Consider the following 15,954-nt stretch of genomic DNA (forward strand, 5'->3'; position numbering starts at 1 on the left):
CTCGCGGTAGCGTATGAGCACGGCCGCTTAGCGCGTAGTCTTCGCTACCGCGAGCGCTCCAACGGCATCCTCGCGCTCTGATTGGTCAGTGTTTTCCGTTAATATCTCCTCAACGAAGCTTCGGACAACATTTTCGCTAAGAAAAAAGTTGTTTCAAATCACCTCCCGAACCACCCCTTTCAAGGTGTTACAACATTTTTGGGACACCCTGTATTTATTCTTTTCGGATTTAAGTGCCACTGCCGATTTCGTGGACTACTTTTGTGGCGCTTATCGTATCGGCGAATACGAAACAATAATGTAAAAAAAACGCATAAGCAACCGCAATAGAGAAAAGACGGGGCGAACATACTTTAGACGCGTTGTTTCTTGATTTGATAAGTCGTTCGATTGTTCAAGGCATTCGTCCTTGGATACGTTATTATTGTACATCGTAAAAACTGTCTTTGGATTAATCGGAGATTTGAATAGAACGTCGATTTTCCTTTTGTAACACGACCAGCCGCCTAACTTATTGTCATCGACGTAAAAGCAGGATGTCACTTTGCAGAAGATAAGAAATTTGACGATGGCCTTCACTTTCCTCTTAAGTATAACTGTATTCGGACCGTACATCGGCAAATGGACACTGGTGGATATTCTGTCGCGAATTTCTTCCTTCTTCAGGGTGTCCTCTATGAATTCTGTAATCATCCGGCAGAGAAACATTGTTTTGAAAAGTAAAAGATTCTCCAAGTCGTTCTTCAGTATCTCCAGCTCTTTCTCGTTGAAGACTGTTGCGAACTCGCCCAAACAGCGTCGATAGTCGATTTTCAAAATTATACACCTGATTATGGCGAGGATCAAGTTGAGCGCCTTGCCCTGAATCGACGTACTTCCTCTAAAATTTATCGATATTACCTCAAGAATGATTTCGCGAGAGCTTTCCATGTTTGACGATACGACAATTTTTCGAGAACTGTGATACAATTGTTTAGCCTTACTAGTTCGGTTAATCGATCGTCGATATCGGTATTTAGAGGATCACGGACGATTACTGTTAGTTTTGATCAAGTTCACCAATGTCATGGCCTATTGTGCAATGGCTCTTCGAATATTTTCTGTTTACGTTTAGTCGATGAAACCGCGTTGTGTTATGCCATAAGAGGTCTCCGTTAATACATACAAGGTGTCTCTTCAAATATATTCGATTCTGTAGATGATTGAGGCAGATATTAAAATATACAGTGGGTGTAGAATGTATTCGTACACCGATCAATTACCCAACAAACTTTTGTGTGAAATTGTAGTTTCTTAACTTCTTTTTTTATTATCAATGATATTTTATATATTCTCAGAAGTCTCTAAAATCGATATAGTCCAAACAACATTTACTAATTAATATAATTTGTGAAATTAACAAAAAAAATGCGAAAAGTGGATAAAAGTATAGAAGCAATCAGTATTTGTACGATTCTTATGACGAACCATTAACAGTAGAGTTTGTAACGTAAACACATTAGTTTATTGCTCCGTACGAATTAGAAAACATCAAATTTCCAGGAGAGTACTTTTAAAAATGGCTCTAATAGAGAAATGGAAAAAGATCCCATTTCGAATAACTAATAATTTAGTTAATTTAATGTTTAGAAGGGTTACAATAATTATAAAATCGAAAGGAAATCCCACGAAGGAAGTATTATATACTTATAAATTAATGTAAATTTCTTTTTTCTTTAATGAAGTTTTAAAAAAGCTATTTATGTAAGTTGCGAAATTAGCAAGAAAGAAACAATTAATCGATAGAAATGTTGAAGCAATAAGTATTCGTACAACTGTTTAATTTTTAAAACTAATCAAGCGATTATGTAGAATTACAAATTATGGTATTCTGGTAATTTGTCGAGCTGTTAGCTTTTACGATGCCAATTTGTTATATTGTCGCGTTTATTGTCCGAAGTCCGCATAAATACTTGGTCGATCGTTGTTGAATCATCATTCTTCCACGTTTCCAGAATACCAGAATGGAGATACCTAGGTCATTTAACGCTACAGTAATTCGTGGAGTTTATCCTTGGAAGGTATGATTTATGATGTACTCAATCGCTTGCTGGAGCGAGCGTTCAGTACATATATTTAAAGTACGTGATGCTATAAGAGCAGATAGCGAACGTTTTGAAAACGTAATACCGTTTTCTGTATTTCTGTCGCTTAAACGCGATACGTGGGAAATTCGAGTTCTGATTTGCATGTGACTTATCGCATTAACGAAAGTAAGTAATTGTATTTTAATCGTGTGCAGTAGACGACTTAAAAGTTTGAACGAAGTATTCTGTGTAAAAAATAACTCGATTAACCCTACATGCTATCTTCGTAGCTGTAGGCCAAAGGGTTAAGATTATACAACTACCCAAAGGTACACACAGCTGATCAAATATTTCAGAACAAACTCGTAATTAATAGCATTAGTTTTAAAACGTTAGCAATAGTTTTAAAACGTTAATATCTGTAAACGTCGCTAAAAAAAATACAATACAATTGCTATAATAGGTGAGATTAAGACTTTTTGAGACTTTAGACCTTATGATTTAAGAACAAACTCGTAATTAATAGTAAACAAGACCTCAATATCTGTAAACGTCGCTACAAAAATACAATTACTATATAGGTGAGATTAAGACTTTGTGAGACTTTAGACTTTATGATTGGAAATTGGATGGAAATGATGTTTTAAATTTATTCCAATGTATGGTAATATGAAATGACATACCAAACGTATGCATACCATATTTCATAAAGTAATGAAATTATTAACTATCAGGCGATGCATGCCATTCTACAACGTAAGAAGTGTTGCACATTTGACGTAGCGAGGGACGATGTTGGATGGACGAGAGCAATAGAAAGTACCAGTACGAGGAACAGCGTTGTATTATGTGCGGCAAAAAAATTCCATCCATACGCGGGGAGCGGATATAGAGCAAGCAATTTCGCTTGTTGAGCGAATCACACGAAAAAGGTCCCTCGCCCACATCTTTCCAATTCATTGCGCTCGAAGAAGACTGACCTGGAATTCTCGGTGACAACAAATCATGGTCAGTTTTCGTAGAACTGAATGAGTCTGTGTCCTACACAAATTGTTTTCGTAGAACCATAAAAAACAAATGAAACTTCCGTACTATATTCTGTATTTATAACTTCAGAATAGTGGACAGCGTTTCAGTGACCACCAGTTTTGCTTCGCTTCGCTAATTATTGTATTTCCGTTACCGCGTTTCGATTAACCGCGGAACAAGATTTATCATCGTCGTCATAAAACATTCTTGGAACACAAGTTTCCGTATATAGCTTCGAGAACACCTTGTTGGAATATCGAATGCGCGTTTCCAATGGTACAACTACGACCACGCCGTTAAGGAGTAAAGAACAAAAGTGTTTTGTCTTGTAAAACGATACAGCGCTAAATGATACAATGCAACGTTTCTTAAGCAGCCCGTCTTGTTTTATATCTTTATTGGCGGTGACTTTACTGTCCTCTACAGTTACTCTTTATAAAATTTTCTTTATTCAGTATAAGTATATACAACATCGATTTACCTATTACATTTAGGGTAATTTATACCGACTCGTTTTCTGCTTTGTATGCTATCATTCGTAACGGAGCACCAAAAATTTTCCATGGCGTTCAATAAACCTAATTGACTAGACGAGGGTCAAACGAGTGCCGAATTACGGCGTGGGATTATGTAAGTTCAAAGGGGGTATGCCTTGCTATTAATTTGTGTTGATTTGACGAGCCGTTTCCTGCCGTTTCACGCGTTTACTATGAAACGTTTACTTTTCGAACGGATAGTATTTGTGATTTTTGGCGCTGCAACAAAAAGGAGTATTATGCTATACATAGTATTACCTTCTGATTAAAAATGAATTTGTAGTTTAAATAATTTCGATACATACTCGCCAAACCGTGCAACTCGTTGGCCTGTCGCTATCGTCGACACAGCATTTACTTCCTCGGGGGTCAAGGAAAAATCAAATATATCCATGTTTTCTTTCAATCGACTGGGTGTTACGGTTTTCGGAATGATCGCGATGCCTTGTTGTAACTGAAACGTTTCAACGACAGAAAATTACATTCTGTATTTAACAATAGGTACAAGGTTCAACTGTGAAGAAGGTCTACGTCGAGATCGAAGCATTTATTTAAACTAATTATTTATGTATTTACATTTTAATAGCGTTAATAACGAAATGCATGACATAAGTGCTCACCACGTAGCGTAGAGCGATTTGTGCCTCCGTTTTATTATACTTTTTCGAAAGTTCCACAATTTTCGGATGATCCAAATTATTCGATATTCCTGCCCTGTTACCTGGTTGTCCCAAGGGTGAATATCCAGTCACTGTGATGTTGTTTTTGGTACAAAATTCTATCAGCGGCTTTTGATTGAGATTTATGTTGACTTCGAACTATAAATGTGTACATTTTATCGCGTTTGAAATATTACTATAATATTTCAGTATTAAATATCGAAAACAAATATTTTGAACATGTTTCAATGAGTTACCTGATTGTTCACAGGCAAAATTTTAGCTGCGCCGAGTAAACGCGTGAGTTGTTCAACATTGAAATTGCTGACGCCGATGCTACGAGCCAACCCTAAGCGTGAGCATTCTTCCATCCCCTTCCAAGTTTCGAGGTAATCGGTATCCGACATAAGAAGGGCACCGTTCGCATCTTTGGGTAACAAATCGTCGCCTTCCTTCATGAATAATTGACAAGTGGTACGCAACATTTTACACGCGTGAATGTAAATGCATTCTAATCAGAGTGTGTTAATTACTGAGGCTTACCTGGAAGGCAAATGGCCAGTGAACCAAGTACAGGTCCACGTAACTTAGACCAAGATTTTCCAAAGACTTCTTACACGATGGCACTACGCTAGATTCTTTATGGAAATTGTTCCAAAGCTATAGAAAATTTTTTTTTTTTTTTTTAATAATCGGATGAATTACTTAAAATCAATGTCAGAGATGAATAATATTACCTTGGTTGTGATGAAGAGATCTTCTCTCTTCACGGTACCGTCCTTGATTTTTGCTTGAATCGCCGCGCCAATCTCTTGTTCATTTTGATAATAATACGCCGTATCAATGTGGCGGTATCCGATACTTATCGCCTCCATTACAGCTTTTTCCACCTCTCCAGCCCGTGACTGGCAAATAAAGTTATCTATTACACATTGTTACTTCATTGTTAAGGAGTCTTTTCCATTTAGAAACTTCAACAGATTGAATTAATTTTCTTTTTTTCGTTTTCTGATAGAATACGATGTCCAGAATATATTTGTAAAATTTAAAATATATAGAAAGCATCGATATCTATACTATAATGCAACTTACATAAAATATGGATTCAGCATGTGCCAAATTAAAAAATGTTTCGGTTTAAATTTTCTCTAAGAAATTCCGATCATTTTCTGAAGGTACTTTCAAACTCCCGCGTTCGAATATTTTTATGAATGATTACCGCGCCTGGTCATGTGACCATATCTGGCATAGCATAGTGCGTAGTGTTGCAACTTCGAGATGAGCATGAACTCGACCATGACTATTTTCGTTAGAAGGGAATGCTAATTCTAATAATTAACAGTTGTTTTACAGATAGATACGTGAATGTTTTCTTACCTGATATGTACCAAGACCGAAGGCTGGCATCTTGTGACCATTGGAAAATGTAAGGTTGGGAATTTGCGGCATTATCGATTAACTATTGAACTTGCTAGAATTTGCGAATCGTCAAACGCACGTTATACTGGACACTGACTGCTCAAAGTCTATCGCGGCACATCGGTTTCGCGGTATCCAACGTAGATAAATATTATGTAACGTTTCTGACGGTAGGAACGGATTTGGCCATCCAAGATTAGAAATCTTTAACATTGCACAATGCTTTTGTAACCTCGGTATTGTTAATATTTTAATGCATAGTTATAAGTTTCGTTTGCTGTATAAGACTGAAATCGTCTACATTGATAAACATGAATGTATGAATAAGTAGCAATTGTACATTCTGCCTTGTGCATGTGAGGGTGGGACAGATGCCAATTTTGCGATCTTTTAATGAATACTTATACTAAACATCTTAAATAATTTATTAAGGAATGCAGTAGTTACAAATAAGTAAACAAATATATATGGAATTTTGCATTAAAATTAGCTTATCTTAAGAAATTATAGCCACTGTCACCGAGGGCATCTTTAAAATTCAATATTGAATGGATAATGTTTGTTCTCCTTGAACCTAAACATAAAAGCTTGTGTTAGAATGAAAAACAACAAATACATTCATATAAAAAGTACATGAATAATTAAGGCAAGCATTACAGAGGATTTGCTATTTTAATTTGTTACTTACTCCAAAGCGGGACACACGCGCAATCCGCAATCCAGTTTGTCTATAGACGCAATTTCTTCTGAAGTCAGCTTGAAGTCAAAAATATTGATATTTTCACTGATACGTTGTTTCGAACTAGATTTTGGGATAGGAATCGTGCCAATTTCAACCTACAATAAAAAGTAATTCAAGTGATTTTAAAATCGATTAAATATTTCGAACAATGAAAGAAGACGAATTTTTTATTAGATTTCTTAGAACAAAGGCGATCGTATTTTTTTTTCTCAACCTTCAACCTTACTTTTTCTATTTGATGGATAAAAAACAAGCTGTTCGCAATTGTTTTGGAAAATCTAATAAAATGTTTTCCTGATTTACCAGATATCGTAAAACAATTTGGGCAGGTGATTTGCCGTATTTCTTAGACAGTGTGACGATTTCCGGTGCTTCCAATGTAACTTTCGGATCATTAGGCCTCATCCAAGGGCGTAAGGGCGAACCAAGTGGGCTGTATGCCGTGATAGCAATGCCACGTTTGGCGCAGAATTCTCGCAGTTTCTTCTGATTCAAGTTAGGATGGCATTCCACTTGGTTCATGACTGGCTTGATCTCGGCGATGGATAAGATACGGTCGATTTGCTGAGAATTGAAGTTGCTGAGACCGATGCTTTTCGTTAGACCTAATTTCACGCATTCCTCCATACCGCGCCACGTGTCTATGTAGTCGTCCTGTCCGTGTAGGGGATTTCCCTTTTCGTCTACCGGCCAAAGACCTTTCGCATTTTCCTAAAACACGCGTAAGTGAAAATCACTTTTTCGATTAATTGTTACGCATCAGAAATGGATAAAATTTTAAACGAATAGAAGCACAGCATAGCGATCATTCCGTAATGAAGCATAATTTCATTCTACAATTTAAAATTAAATTTTTATTTAACGTGTAACTTGAAATTGTTAAACGTATGAAACTAACATATGGAATTGTTATGTAGATACGAATTTTGCCCACTTCCGTGCAAATATGCACATATCATAGTCGTTTTCATACATATGTTTCTGTTATCTTACATCATAGGACACAGGCCAGTGAATCAAATAAAGGTCCACGTAATCGAATCCAAATTTTTGAACAGACTGTTTACACATAGGGACCACCATGTGCTTCTTGTGGTGCGTATTCCACAGCTGTAAAAGAAAGGAATCGTTAGTATACGGATGACCGTAAATACGATTTATTCTTTGTGCATGTAAGCACCTTTGTTGTAATGAATAGGTCTTCCCTTTTAACAACGCCCTCGTTAATTTTCTCGCGCAAAGCTTTGCCGATTGCTTTTTCATTTCCGTATATATGAGCGCAATCGAAATGTCGGTATCCGGCATCTACGGCGTCTCGTACAGCTTGCTCCACGCCGCTGGGATCGTCCTACAACAGTTTGTAACGAAGTGGTCGTTGTAAATGATAAAATGGTTTCTACATTTCTAAACTTCAGAAATCCAAAATTCGTTATCGGTGATATACGATACATTTATATTTGCAAATTTAATTTAGTAATCGAATAGATGTTTATGGAGTTTAGTGCTTTTCAAAGTATTGATAAGATATTAGCTATTGTTTTAGATATTAGCAATAATAATGGAAACATTATCGTATACTTACACCACCTTGCCAAGTACCGAGTCCTAATATAGGTATTTTTTGTCCGTTACTTAAAGTCATTGTCGGCGCAGCCATCGTTATAATTTGTACGCTATTGCGCGTTTTGTGGTCAATAGCTTAGCGGTTTCTAAACACATATACACGACTCTGAACGACGAGAGGTATATAAAGTTGCGAGACAAGCGAGAACTATTCTCCCACTTGTGCCCAGGGGGAGGAGGGGATAATAGCGGCAAGGGGGGAAGTATATTGACATCGATTATTTCCGCGAGCTCGGCTCAGAAATATTCGACTTTACGTGCATGTTACCTTTGATTCGGTGACGCTTCACCAATGAACGTGGAATTTTTAAAACGTTCAACGTGTTGGACTCTTACGCAGGGTGTCCAAAAAATGTTGTAACACCTTGAAAGGGGTGGTTCAGGAAGTGATTTCAAACAACTTTTTCCTTAGCGAAAATGTTATCCGAGGCTTCGTTAAAGAGATATTAAGCGAAAACCCCGACCAATCAGAGCGCGAGTATACCGTTGGAGCGGCCGCAGTAGCGTATGAGCGCAGCCGCCTAACGCGTAGCCTACGCTCCCACGGTATACGCGCGCTCTGATTGGTCAGCGTTTTTCGTTAATATCTCCTCAACGAAGCTTCGGACAACATTTTTGCTAAGGAAAAAGTTGTTTCAAATCACCTTCCTAATCACCCATTTCAAGGACTTCCATCATTTTTAGAACACCCTGTATTTTATGATTAGCCTACAGAAGTACATAGAAACTGAATCCAACCGACGCCTACCGAAGATTGCCGATGTCAAACTTCCGTAGATATAATTCCTCTCGTCAACATGAAAATTTTTCATTACACAGTTTGATTACGTAACTACTCGTCTAAAAACACGTAATTTCTGACGTGTATGGTATTTGAGTTATAGTCGAGATATTATTGAGCTCGCACTTTTATCGTGACTAAGACCGTATCAGCTTTTCTTTTTAATTTAAAAAAAAAATCTCGCCGTCACGTTCAAATTGCGATAAATATATAGGTACATTCGATCTGAGTCGATTTAAAAAGAAGTAAAATACAGTTTCAAATTATGAATATATATTCATATTTACAATTATATAAACATTACAGAAAATGTGTGTGTGTATGTATGTTACATGTACAAATTGGAGTTCAAAAATTGGCAAATGAAGAAGATTCAATGCATCTGCATTTCTTACAAATATTGTCGTTAATTATATGTGTACAAACGCTTCACCTTTGTTCAATTCATCCTTCACTTGTTAAACATAAAAATTTCTATTTTTTACTCACGGAGACTCAGAATTTAAAACATGCTTCATATCTTCATTACTTTCTTTCAGTTGATGTTTTTCTCTTTTAAAATTCTTATTCTGATTTTTTATTTTCTTCGAATCTTTCACACTGGTTTCTAAATCGATTATTGTTTTTGCACGTGTACCAGGTCCCCAGTTGATGGTTGGATTGTGTTGAAACCGAGTCAAGTGTTTCTGCCTGGAAGCAGGATTAGCTAGAGGATGTATATCAAACGAAATTTTTGTACTTATTGGTGTATTTAATATATTTGCTGCAGGACTGTTGTTTTGCAACTTGTCCCGTTTTACGGGATGATCTTTTTCCCATGTGCGTACAATGTCCCAAATAACTTCATTTGGCGCGTCTGTTTTTATAGATATTTTATTTGCATGTGAATAGGATACACTGTATCCTGCATTCAACAATGCAGACCTAAACATTAACATCGACGGCGTGTGACACCTGACTGTAGACATTAAACGATCCAGAGTATAGTACAGTGGTACATCTAACTCCTCGTGAATAACGTTTAGGACTCCCTCTATCCTCTTCAAGGTTCCCAACCTCATGTTATGTAAATTACATAAAAGTTCAGAGACAAATTGTTGATCATGCAAGGTTCCCAACCATATAGGTCCTCCAGTATGTTGTTTGTGTTGACAGATATTACATAGTTGGTCCACGCACGGCGATTGCGATACTTTGTAAGGTCCAGAAGACTTTTTGTAACAGAACGGTTGAGTATTAATACTTTCACAACCTGTACACCGATATATCATTCCTACTTTGGTAGCATTGTCCTTGCATTTAATTTGGCTGGAGAATATTTTAACAAATACCCTGATATAAAAATCTGCGCTTATAGAAAGTATCGGTACTATGTATCTTCCATAACGAGCTGCATGGGAAGCAATATTCTGTAACAAAATCCTTAATGCTATTTCATGACAAGCTTTAGATTTCAAGGAAACAGCTCCATATTTTAGGTAACAAGTTTCAGGAGAATTCCCAGCCAATACAGCCATGTCTGTTGCTGTAACCATAAGTAGTCCACCATCCGACACACATTGGACAGCTCCATCCAAGAATATCGTTGGACAACCATACGGATCCAAATCTATGACATCGAAACATTCTTTTCTGCTCTGATACATCAGCAGTGTCGCGTCCTCGTGACTTGGTGTTACAAGATTTTCTACTTTATTATATTGTACATTCTTTTTGATGCTCTCCACTGCCTTCGCAGAGATATCGTTGGCCACAATTTGCTTTATGCCTTGTACTTCTTTGGCATAGCGTATACTACGTAAACCAGTTGCTGACAAAGCCTCTAGAACAGTTATGTTACCTCGCTGTATACCTTTCTTTGAAACTTCTGTGCTTCTGGCTTTCGCGTAAACCGTTAACACCGCAGTACTGAGGTCTCTGTTAAATTCTTGAACTGGATTGTAGAACACATTTGTGTTGGTTACCACAATTTCAGTTTCACCTTCCTTTATACTCGTTGCGTTTTCCAATTTTGGTCTTTTTGCGCATTGCTCGTCATCCATATTAAACAAAATTACAATCGAATGGAAGATATGTTTAAAAATGTTGTTTATACATGAACATTCTTGGTTAAGGATATTACGTGTCACGATATGTGTCCCTTGCAGGAATATTTAAACGCATCTCATTCACCCATATTGTTTTATGACAGATTTATAACTAACAAATCTTTAGTAATAATCGTATATTCTCTGTATAAGCGTGTACAAGTAATAAATGTTTACAAATGTTAATCGTACAAAATAATGAACGTGGGGTACGTCGGTAAATGAAGAGCGCCGCATCAGCAGATGTGTTCGATTTTAAAGTGACAAGTAAACTTTAAATTATAATATTTTGATGATGCAATTGAATGTATGCATTATGCATCTTAAATATCGAAACAATTTGCTATGAATTATACATTTGTTAATAACTTGATTCTTGTATACGGCAGTTTTGCATTAAACCAATAGATGGTAACACTAGTTGGCATTTGCAGGCGTCTAATACATAGCTTATTTGATAAATAAATAATTTATTTAAGGTATGTATATGAGGGCATAAAACAAAGTAATATAAGTAAGAATACATTTAAAATATATTTATTGTATCGACATCGTTGTTCACAGGTGTAGGATGAAAAAAGTATGTGACTGCGATAGGGCTGTAATAAGAATGACTTATGTAATTTATCCAAATAGTATTTATATATGTAAATAGTGGTGAATTACTAGACGATTCTATGTACGATGTATTAATAAGAGATAGAAACTGCTCCCCAAAAAGTAGGACTTAAAATTTCCAATGTTGCTCACACAGTTTTTATCTTCTCAGTAAACAAATGATAATCTATAAGCCAAAGGTTGAGAGTCAACATCAGAAGATATTATGTTCAAAATCTCGAAAAATTGTAAATATATTTGGAAACAAGAATCAACAAGTGTTTGTCGATTAATTACACCCATATTTCCTGTTGCGTCGCAGTGGTCGCATTATTGAGCAACAAGCGATACTTGTATGCATCATGCAACAAGCCTTTTGGTATAAAACGCGAGTTGATTGATAATGTAGCTCTTTGCAAATTTCACGTAGCAAGAAGCTTATTACAATATGTAACTCTGGTAATAAGATTATATGTAATATTAAGTAAGGAAAAGTATCTTATTAAACTTAGACAAGTTACTATTTACGTATGAAAACTACAGTTGCATGATAAAAATATGTAAAGTAACTTAAGTGAAATATTAATTAAACATTTGTGTATTAACGCCTGCTCGTATTATTTTAAATTACTAGATTTTATAATATAAAAAAATCTAAACAAATGTTCAAATATTGTTCGTGCAACTTAATAGCCATCTCGCGGTGAATAGGTGGAACTAAAATTCCGACCTTCGTACAGCGTACCACTAGGAAAACATCCAAGCTTGTCCTGAATTAGTTCTTTTCTTACTGCTAGATGGCGCAATTTACAGGTTGCTTATGGTTAATATATCGGCATGTCGGTAAAAAACCATATAAATGGCGCCATCTAGCAGTAATAAGAGGAATTATTTGAGGACAAGCTTGGGCGTTTCCCGGTGGTGCGCTGTACGGAGGTCGGAATTTTAGTTCCACCTATTCACCGCTAGATGGCTATTGGATTATTCTTAGGAAAGCGCGCGAAAAAACTTTAATTTGAATAATTTGAGCGATAATTAATACTTTCAGTGCTATGCATATTCGTAAAAATACTTTTGAAACCAGAATTTTATTCTGATACAATTAGAAACTATATAATCTATATCAAACAATACAATTTGTGTTCATATTTAGTTTTACGACCCGATAAAAATTCACGAATCCTATCCAGACTTGTTCTCTTGAACACCTGATCTTTAGAATTAATTTTTTAATTTCTTAATGAAAATCTCTGTCGCCTTTATATGGGTGACATGGCAATTAGCGTGTTGAGAACAATTGCTTCTGACATTTATAATTTATTAAGTAACTATGGATACGATCAATGTGTAATATTTATTTTAAGATCTCGCTATCGCCTGAGGCGAGATTTTAATCGTGGAGCATTTAATTAGAGGAAGAAAATCAACTTATATGTAAGTTGCGCTAGGTCGATGCTTCGATGCACGTCGAGTCATTTGTCCGCGTGCAAGCGCGGCCACCAGCGCGTAGCCTTCGCTACCGCGGCCGCTCCAACGGTCTACGCGCGCTCTGATTGGTCGGGGTTTTCGCTTAATATCTCCTTAACGAAGCCCCATTCGACATTTTTGCAAAGGAAATTGTTGTTCAGAATCGTTTCAGCTACCCCCCATTTCCGGCTCCTCCCCGAGTTTTGGTACACCCTGTATATGTATACATTCAAATTAAATCTACACTGTCAAATTTTCTTCTTTGAACATCTTTTTATATGTAAAAAAAGTTACAATAACAAAAATTAATTATATCTGGAAATTATATGCATTAGAAAAATACATCAGCTGGACCAGACTCTCCTCTGTTAAATGTGAACACACTTTATTGAGGGATTTCATTGGAAGGTATACTTACAAAGGAAACGATACAGACATATAAGTTAACGATCCATTATTACGAGATCAAATATTGATATTCGAGTTTCACTTTCGAGTTCAATGTAATCCAAGTAGCTAGCGAAGGTAACCACTTGACTCGTACGACACACTGTCGAGTCATACTACTTGAACGTAGAAGCGTCGACTTAGACCCATCCCAAACTCCCGAGAACGAGGTCAAGGATGTTTTAGGAAGTCGATTCCGCGTGTGCTTTTACGCGAAAACGTATCCTGCAGCTTTTTAAAAAATAAAACGCCTCTGACCCCCTTTTCACCCAATTTTTACTAAACGTGCATGTTCTAATGTACCACTTTAAACGCAACGCACTGTACATTCGCAGGAAAAGCTTCCACGCTAAAAATTGAAGACCTGATATCAGTAATCAAGTCGCAGATAAAACTGCGATTTCTGCTTGCGTGTCGAGCGAGTATCGGGGAGTCTGAGAATTTCGAAGATAAGTTCTTAGTAAAATGAAAAGAAAAAAGAAATAAAATCTACGGAACGGAGGATTGAAAACGAACGAGAAAAATAATGATTTTCCGCGCGTGGGAGAAGAAAGTAGGTGATAGCTAGAACATAGCTGAAGGTGTTGTTAGCGAAGGTGGGGGACGACGGTAGGTAGGTGGTGGTGGTTCAGTTTCGTTCTCAGTCTCATCCAGGCTGGGACCGCGGTGATGAGCACGTTCGAAACACGTTAAACGTTGCGTCCCGTGCAACGAGTTGCGCGAATCGATACGGTGCGAGTGGGAAACCAACCAGGACAACGGAGACAGTGCGACGAATCAGTTCAAAGGTGACTTTTTAGATAAACTTTCATTTGGCAACGGGAGAACCTCGAACGAGGGTATAGTAAATTTGTGGTTTTAGCTGATGAGCTCGATATTCATTATAATGATCACTAAGACTGCAGATCTTTATGCAAAATAAAATCTTGGCGAACGTGCCTACAAAAATTGAACCTAAATAGGAATTTATTTTATTCTGCAAATATTATAACATGAACTTTACTTTCAATCTTTTTGATATTCTTGCAGATTGTTTGCATTTTGTAGGTTCTTGCATATTCAAATTTCCTATAATTGCATAAAGATCCGCGGTCTAATGATCACTGTTTAGGGATTTTGAGATCAGTACTTGTTATTATTTAGCTTCGAATTAATTAAGCTCCGAATTAATTGTGCTTCGAATCAGTTGAGCTTCGACTTATTGTTAGTTAATCTTGGAATTAGTTAAGTTTCGTGTTAGTTGAGTTACGAATTAGTTAAGCTTCGAATGATTTATGCTCCGAATTAATTATGCTTCGAATCAGTTAAGCTTCGACTTATTGTTAGTTAAGCTTGGAATTAGTTAAGTTTCGAGCTGGTTGAGTTACGAATTAGTTAAGCTTCGAATTAATCAAGCTATGAATTAAGTCTCGACTATAGACATTTTAAAAATCTACATATAAGACGATTTAAAAATTTACATATAAGACAAGGCCACGGAGATTCGAACCCACGATCTAAGTATTCATAGTCGACCCCTTTTCCTACGCGAACAATCTCGCACTCTACGCTTCGTGTTCTTGTTTGACTCGTTGCTCTTGAGTTAAGTCTGCATTAGATCTCCTTGTTTTTGGGTAAGGGGGTCGCGATACTACGATACTTTGCAAATTATTTAATCACTCGCTCCTCACACCTCGTCACTATGACTTCGTTTCTTCGACGAACTGTTCCACGTCGACGATTTGTATTATTAATAATCAGGCGATTTTCATTGACCAGCACAGGCCTGTTTACTGGACGTGACGAAACTCAGCTATTTCGAACTACATCGTAACACCGTTGACGTAATGCCTGAATAAAACTAGACAGAAACCGAGATAACGACTGTCGCGGTTTATTAGCTACTCTGGAGAGGCTGGTCCGCGAATAGAATCTTCCTCGAACGGGCATTCACTGGTTGGAGATAAAGCGAAACGGCGCCGTTTGTTATCAAATATAACGATACAGTCGCACGCGAAAACGCCTCCCTGAGAATCTTGTTTAAGGCGCAGCAGGTCGGTGTTATCGCGTTTGCTGGTCGCGTTCGTAATACATACGTGTGTTTGGTTGAATATTAAAAAAAATCATTGATGAAATGACGCCACGACGCAATTAGTTAGTGGATCGATGACGATATGACGCGGAGAAATAGTATTCAACTAGCACAAGACGCTAGAGGGAATTGATGAAGAGGATATATGACGCACTAGAAATGTACGAGAAGAAATGTTTGGCTACGAGAAATCTCTACTTCAGACGCGATCAATAATGAAAATCAAACATTGCTAATGGAATGAAAGCTTCGACTCGTTTCATCCTCATGGTGATGAAACTTAACTGACAATGAGAAGTAATACAATTAGGCAGCAACATAGATCAGATGAACGTTTAATGAATTATTTCAGAATTTACAGGCACTTAACCGATAAGCAGTGCAATTAGACAACGACATAGATTGCAGTCAGTTCCATAAATATTCGCAA

At 36.9% G+C, this 15,954-nt stretch overlaps 3 protein-coding genes across 4 annotated transcripts in view; 1 reads left to right on the top strand and 2 right to left on the bottom strand.

Annotated features, from left to right (window-relative positions):
* Positions 1 to 3,525: 3,525 nt before the first annotated feature.
* On the bottom strand, positions 3,526 to 8,216 carry LOC128891622 (aldo-keto reductase family 1 member B7-like). Its single transcript, XM_054151258.1, has 12 exons — positions 8,034 to 8,216; positions 7,632 to 7,799; positions 7,445 to 7,561; positions 6,755 to 7,162; positions 6,398 to 6,546; positions 5,668 to 5,740; positions 5,028 to 5,195; positions 4,834 to 4,950; positions 4,548 to 4,742; positions 4,252 to 4,449; positions 3,937 to 4,085; positions 3,526 to 3,850 (listed from the first exon to the last, which is right to left on the bottom strand). Exons 1-12 carry the CDS (start codon positions 8,106 to 8,108, stop codon positions 3,814 to 3,816), a joined length of 1,854 nt encoding a protein of 617 aa, XP_054007233.1. The 5' UTR covers positions 8,109 to 8,216; the 3' UTR covers positions 3,526 to 3,813.
* An 890-nt stretch (positions 8,217 to 9,106) lies between these two features.
* LOC128887825 (tRNA (guanine(26)-N(2))-dimethyltransferase) lies at positions 9,107 to 11,882 on the bottom strand. Its single transcript, XM_054144198.1, has one exon. It carries the CDS (start codon positions 10,895 to 10,897, stop codon positions 9,341 to 9,343), a length of 1,557 nt encoding a protein of 518 aa, XP_054000173.1. The 5' UTR covers positions 10,898 to 11,882; the 3' UTR covers positions 9,107 to 9,340.
* A 2,199-nt stretch (positions 11,883 to 14,081) lies between these two features.
* LOC128887938 (tubulin polymerization-promoting protein homolog) overlaps positions 14,082 to 15,954 on the top strand; it is a 12,991-nt gene continuing 11,118 nt past the window's right edge. The window contains exon 1 of one of the 2 annotated variants that reach the window (XM_054144460.1): positions 14,082 to 14,241. The gene's annotated coding sequence lies outside the window, so the exon portion shown is untranslated. Of the gene's footprint in view, positions 14,242 to 14,272; positions 14,293 to 15,954 lie in introns of those variants that run through there. The other variant, XM_054144476.1, reaches the window with a different exon arrangement.

This window comes from Hylaeus anthracinus, unplaced genomic scaffold (assembly GCF_026225885.1).
Source record: "Hylaeus anthracinus isolate JK02 unplaced genomic scaffold, UHH_iyHylAnth1.0_haploid 0, whole genome shotgun sequence".
NCBI lineage: Eukaryota > Metazoa > Arthropoda > Insecta > Hymenoptera > Colletidae > Hylaeus > Hylaeus anthracinus.

Excerpts from the sequence above, each read along its gene's own strand:
- LOC128891622 (XM_054151258.1), bottom strand. The coding sequence starts at position 8,108 with ATGGCTGCGCCGACAATGACTTTAAGTAACGGACAAAAAATACCTATA. Across the intron at positions 5,741-6,397 it reads CGCGTGTGTCCCGCTTTGGA|AATGCCGCAAATTCCCAACC; the intron begins GTAAGTAACAAA and ends TAGTTAATCGAT. Across the intron at positions 4,743-4,833 it reads ACTGGCCATTTGCCTTCCAG|GAAGGCGACGATTTGTTACC; the intron begins GTAAGCCTCAGT and ends TTATTCATGAAG.
- LOC128887825 (XM_054144198.1), bottom strand. The coding sequence starts at position 10,897 with ATGGATGACGAGCAATGCGCAAAAAGACCAAAATTGGAAAACGCAACG.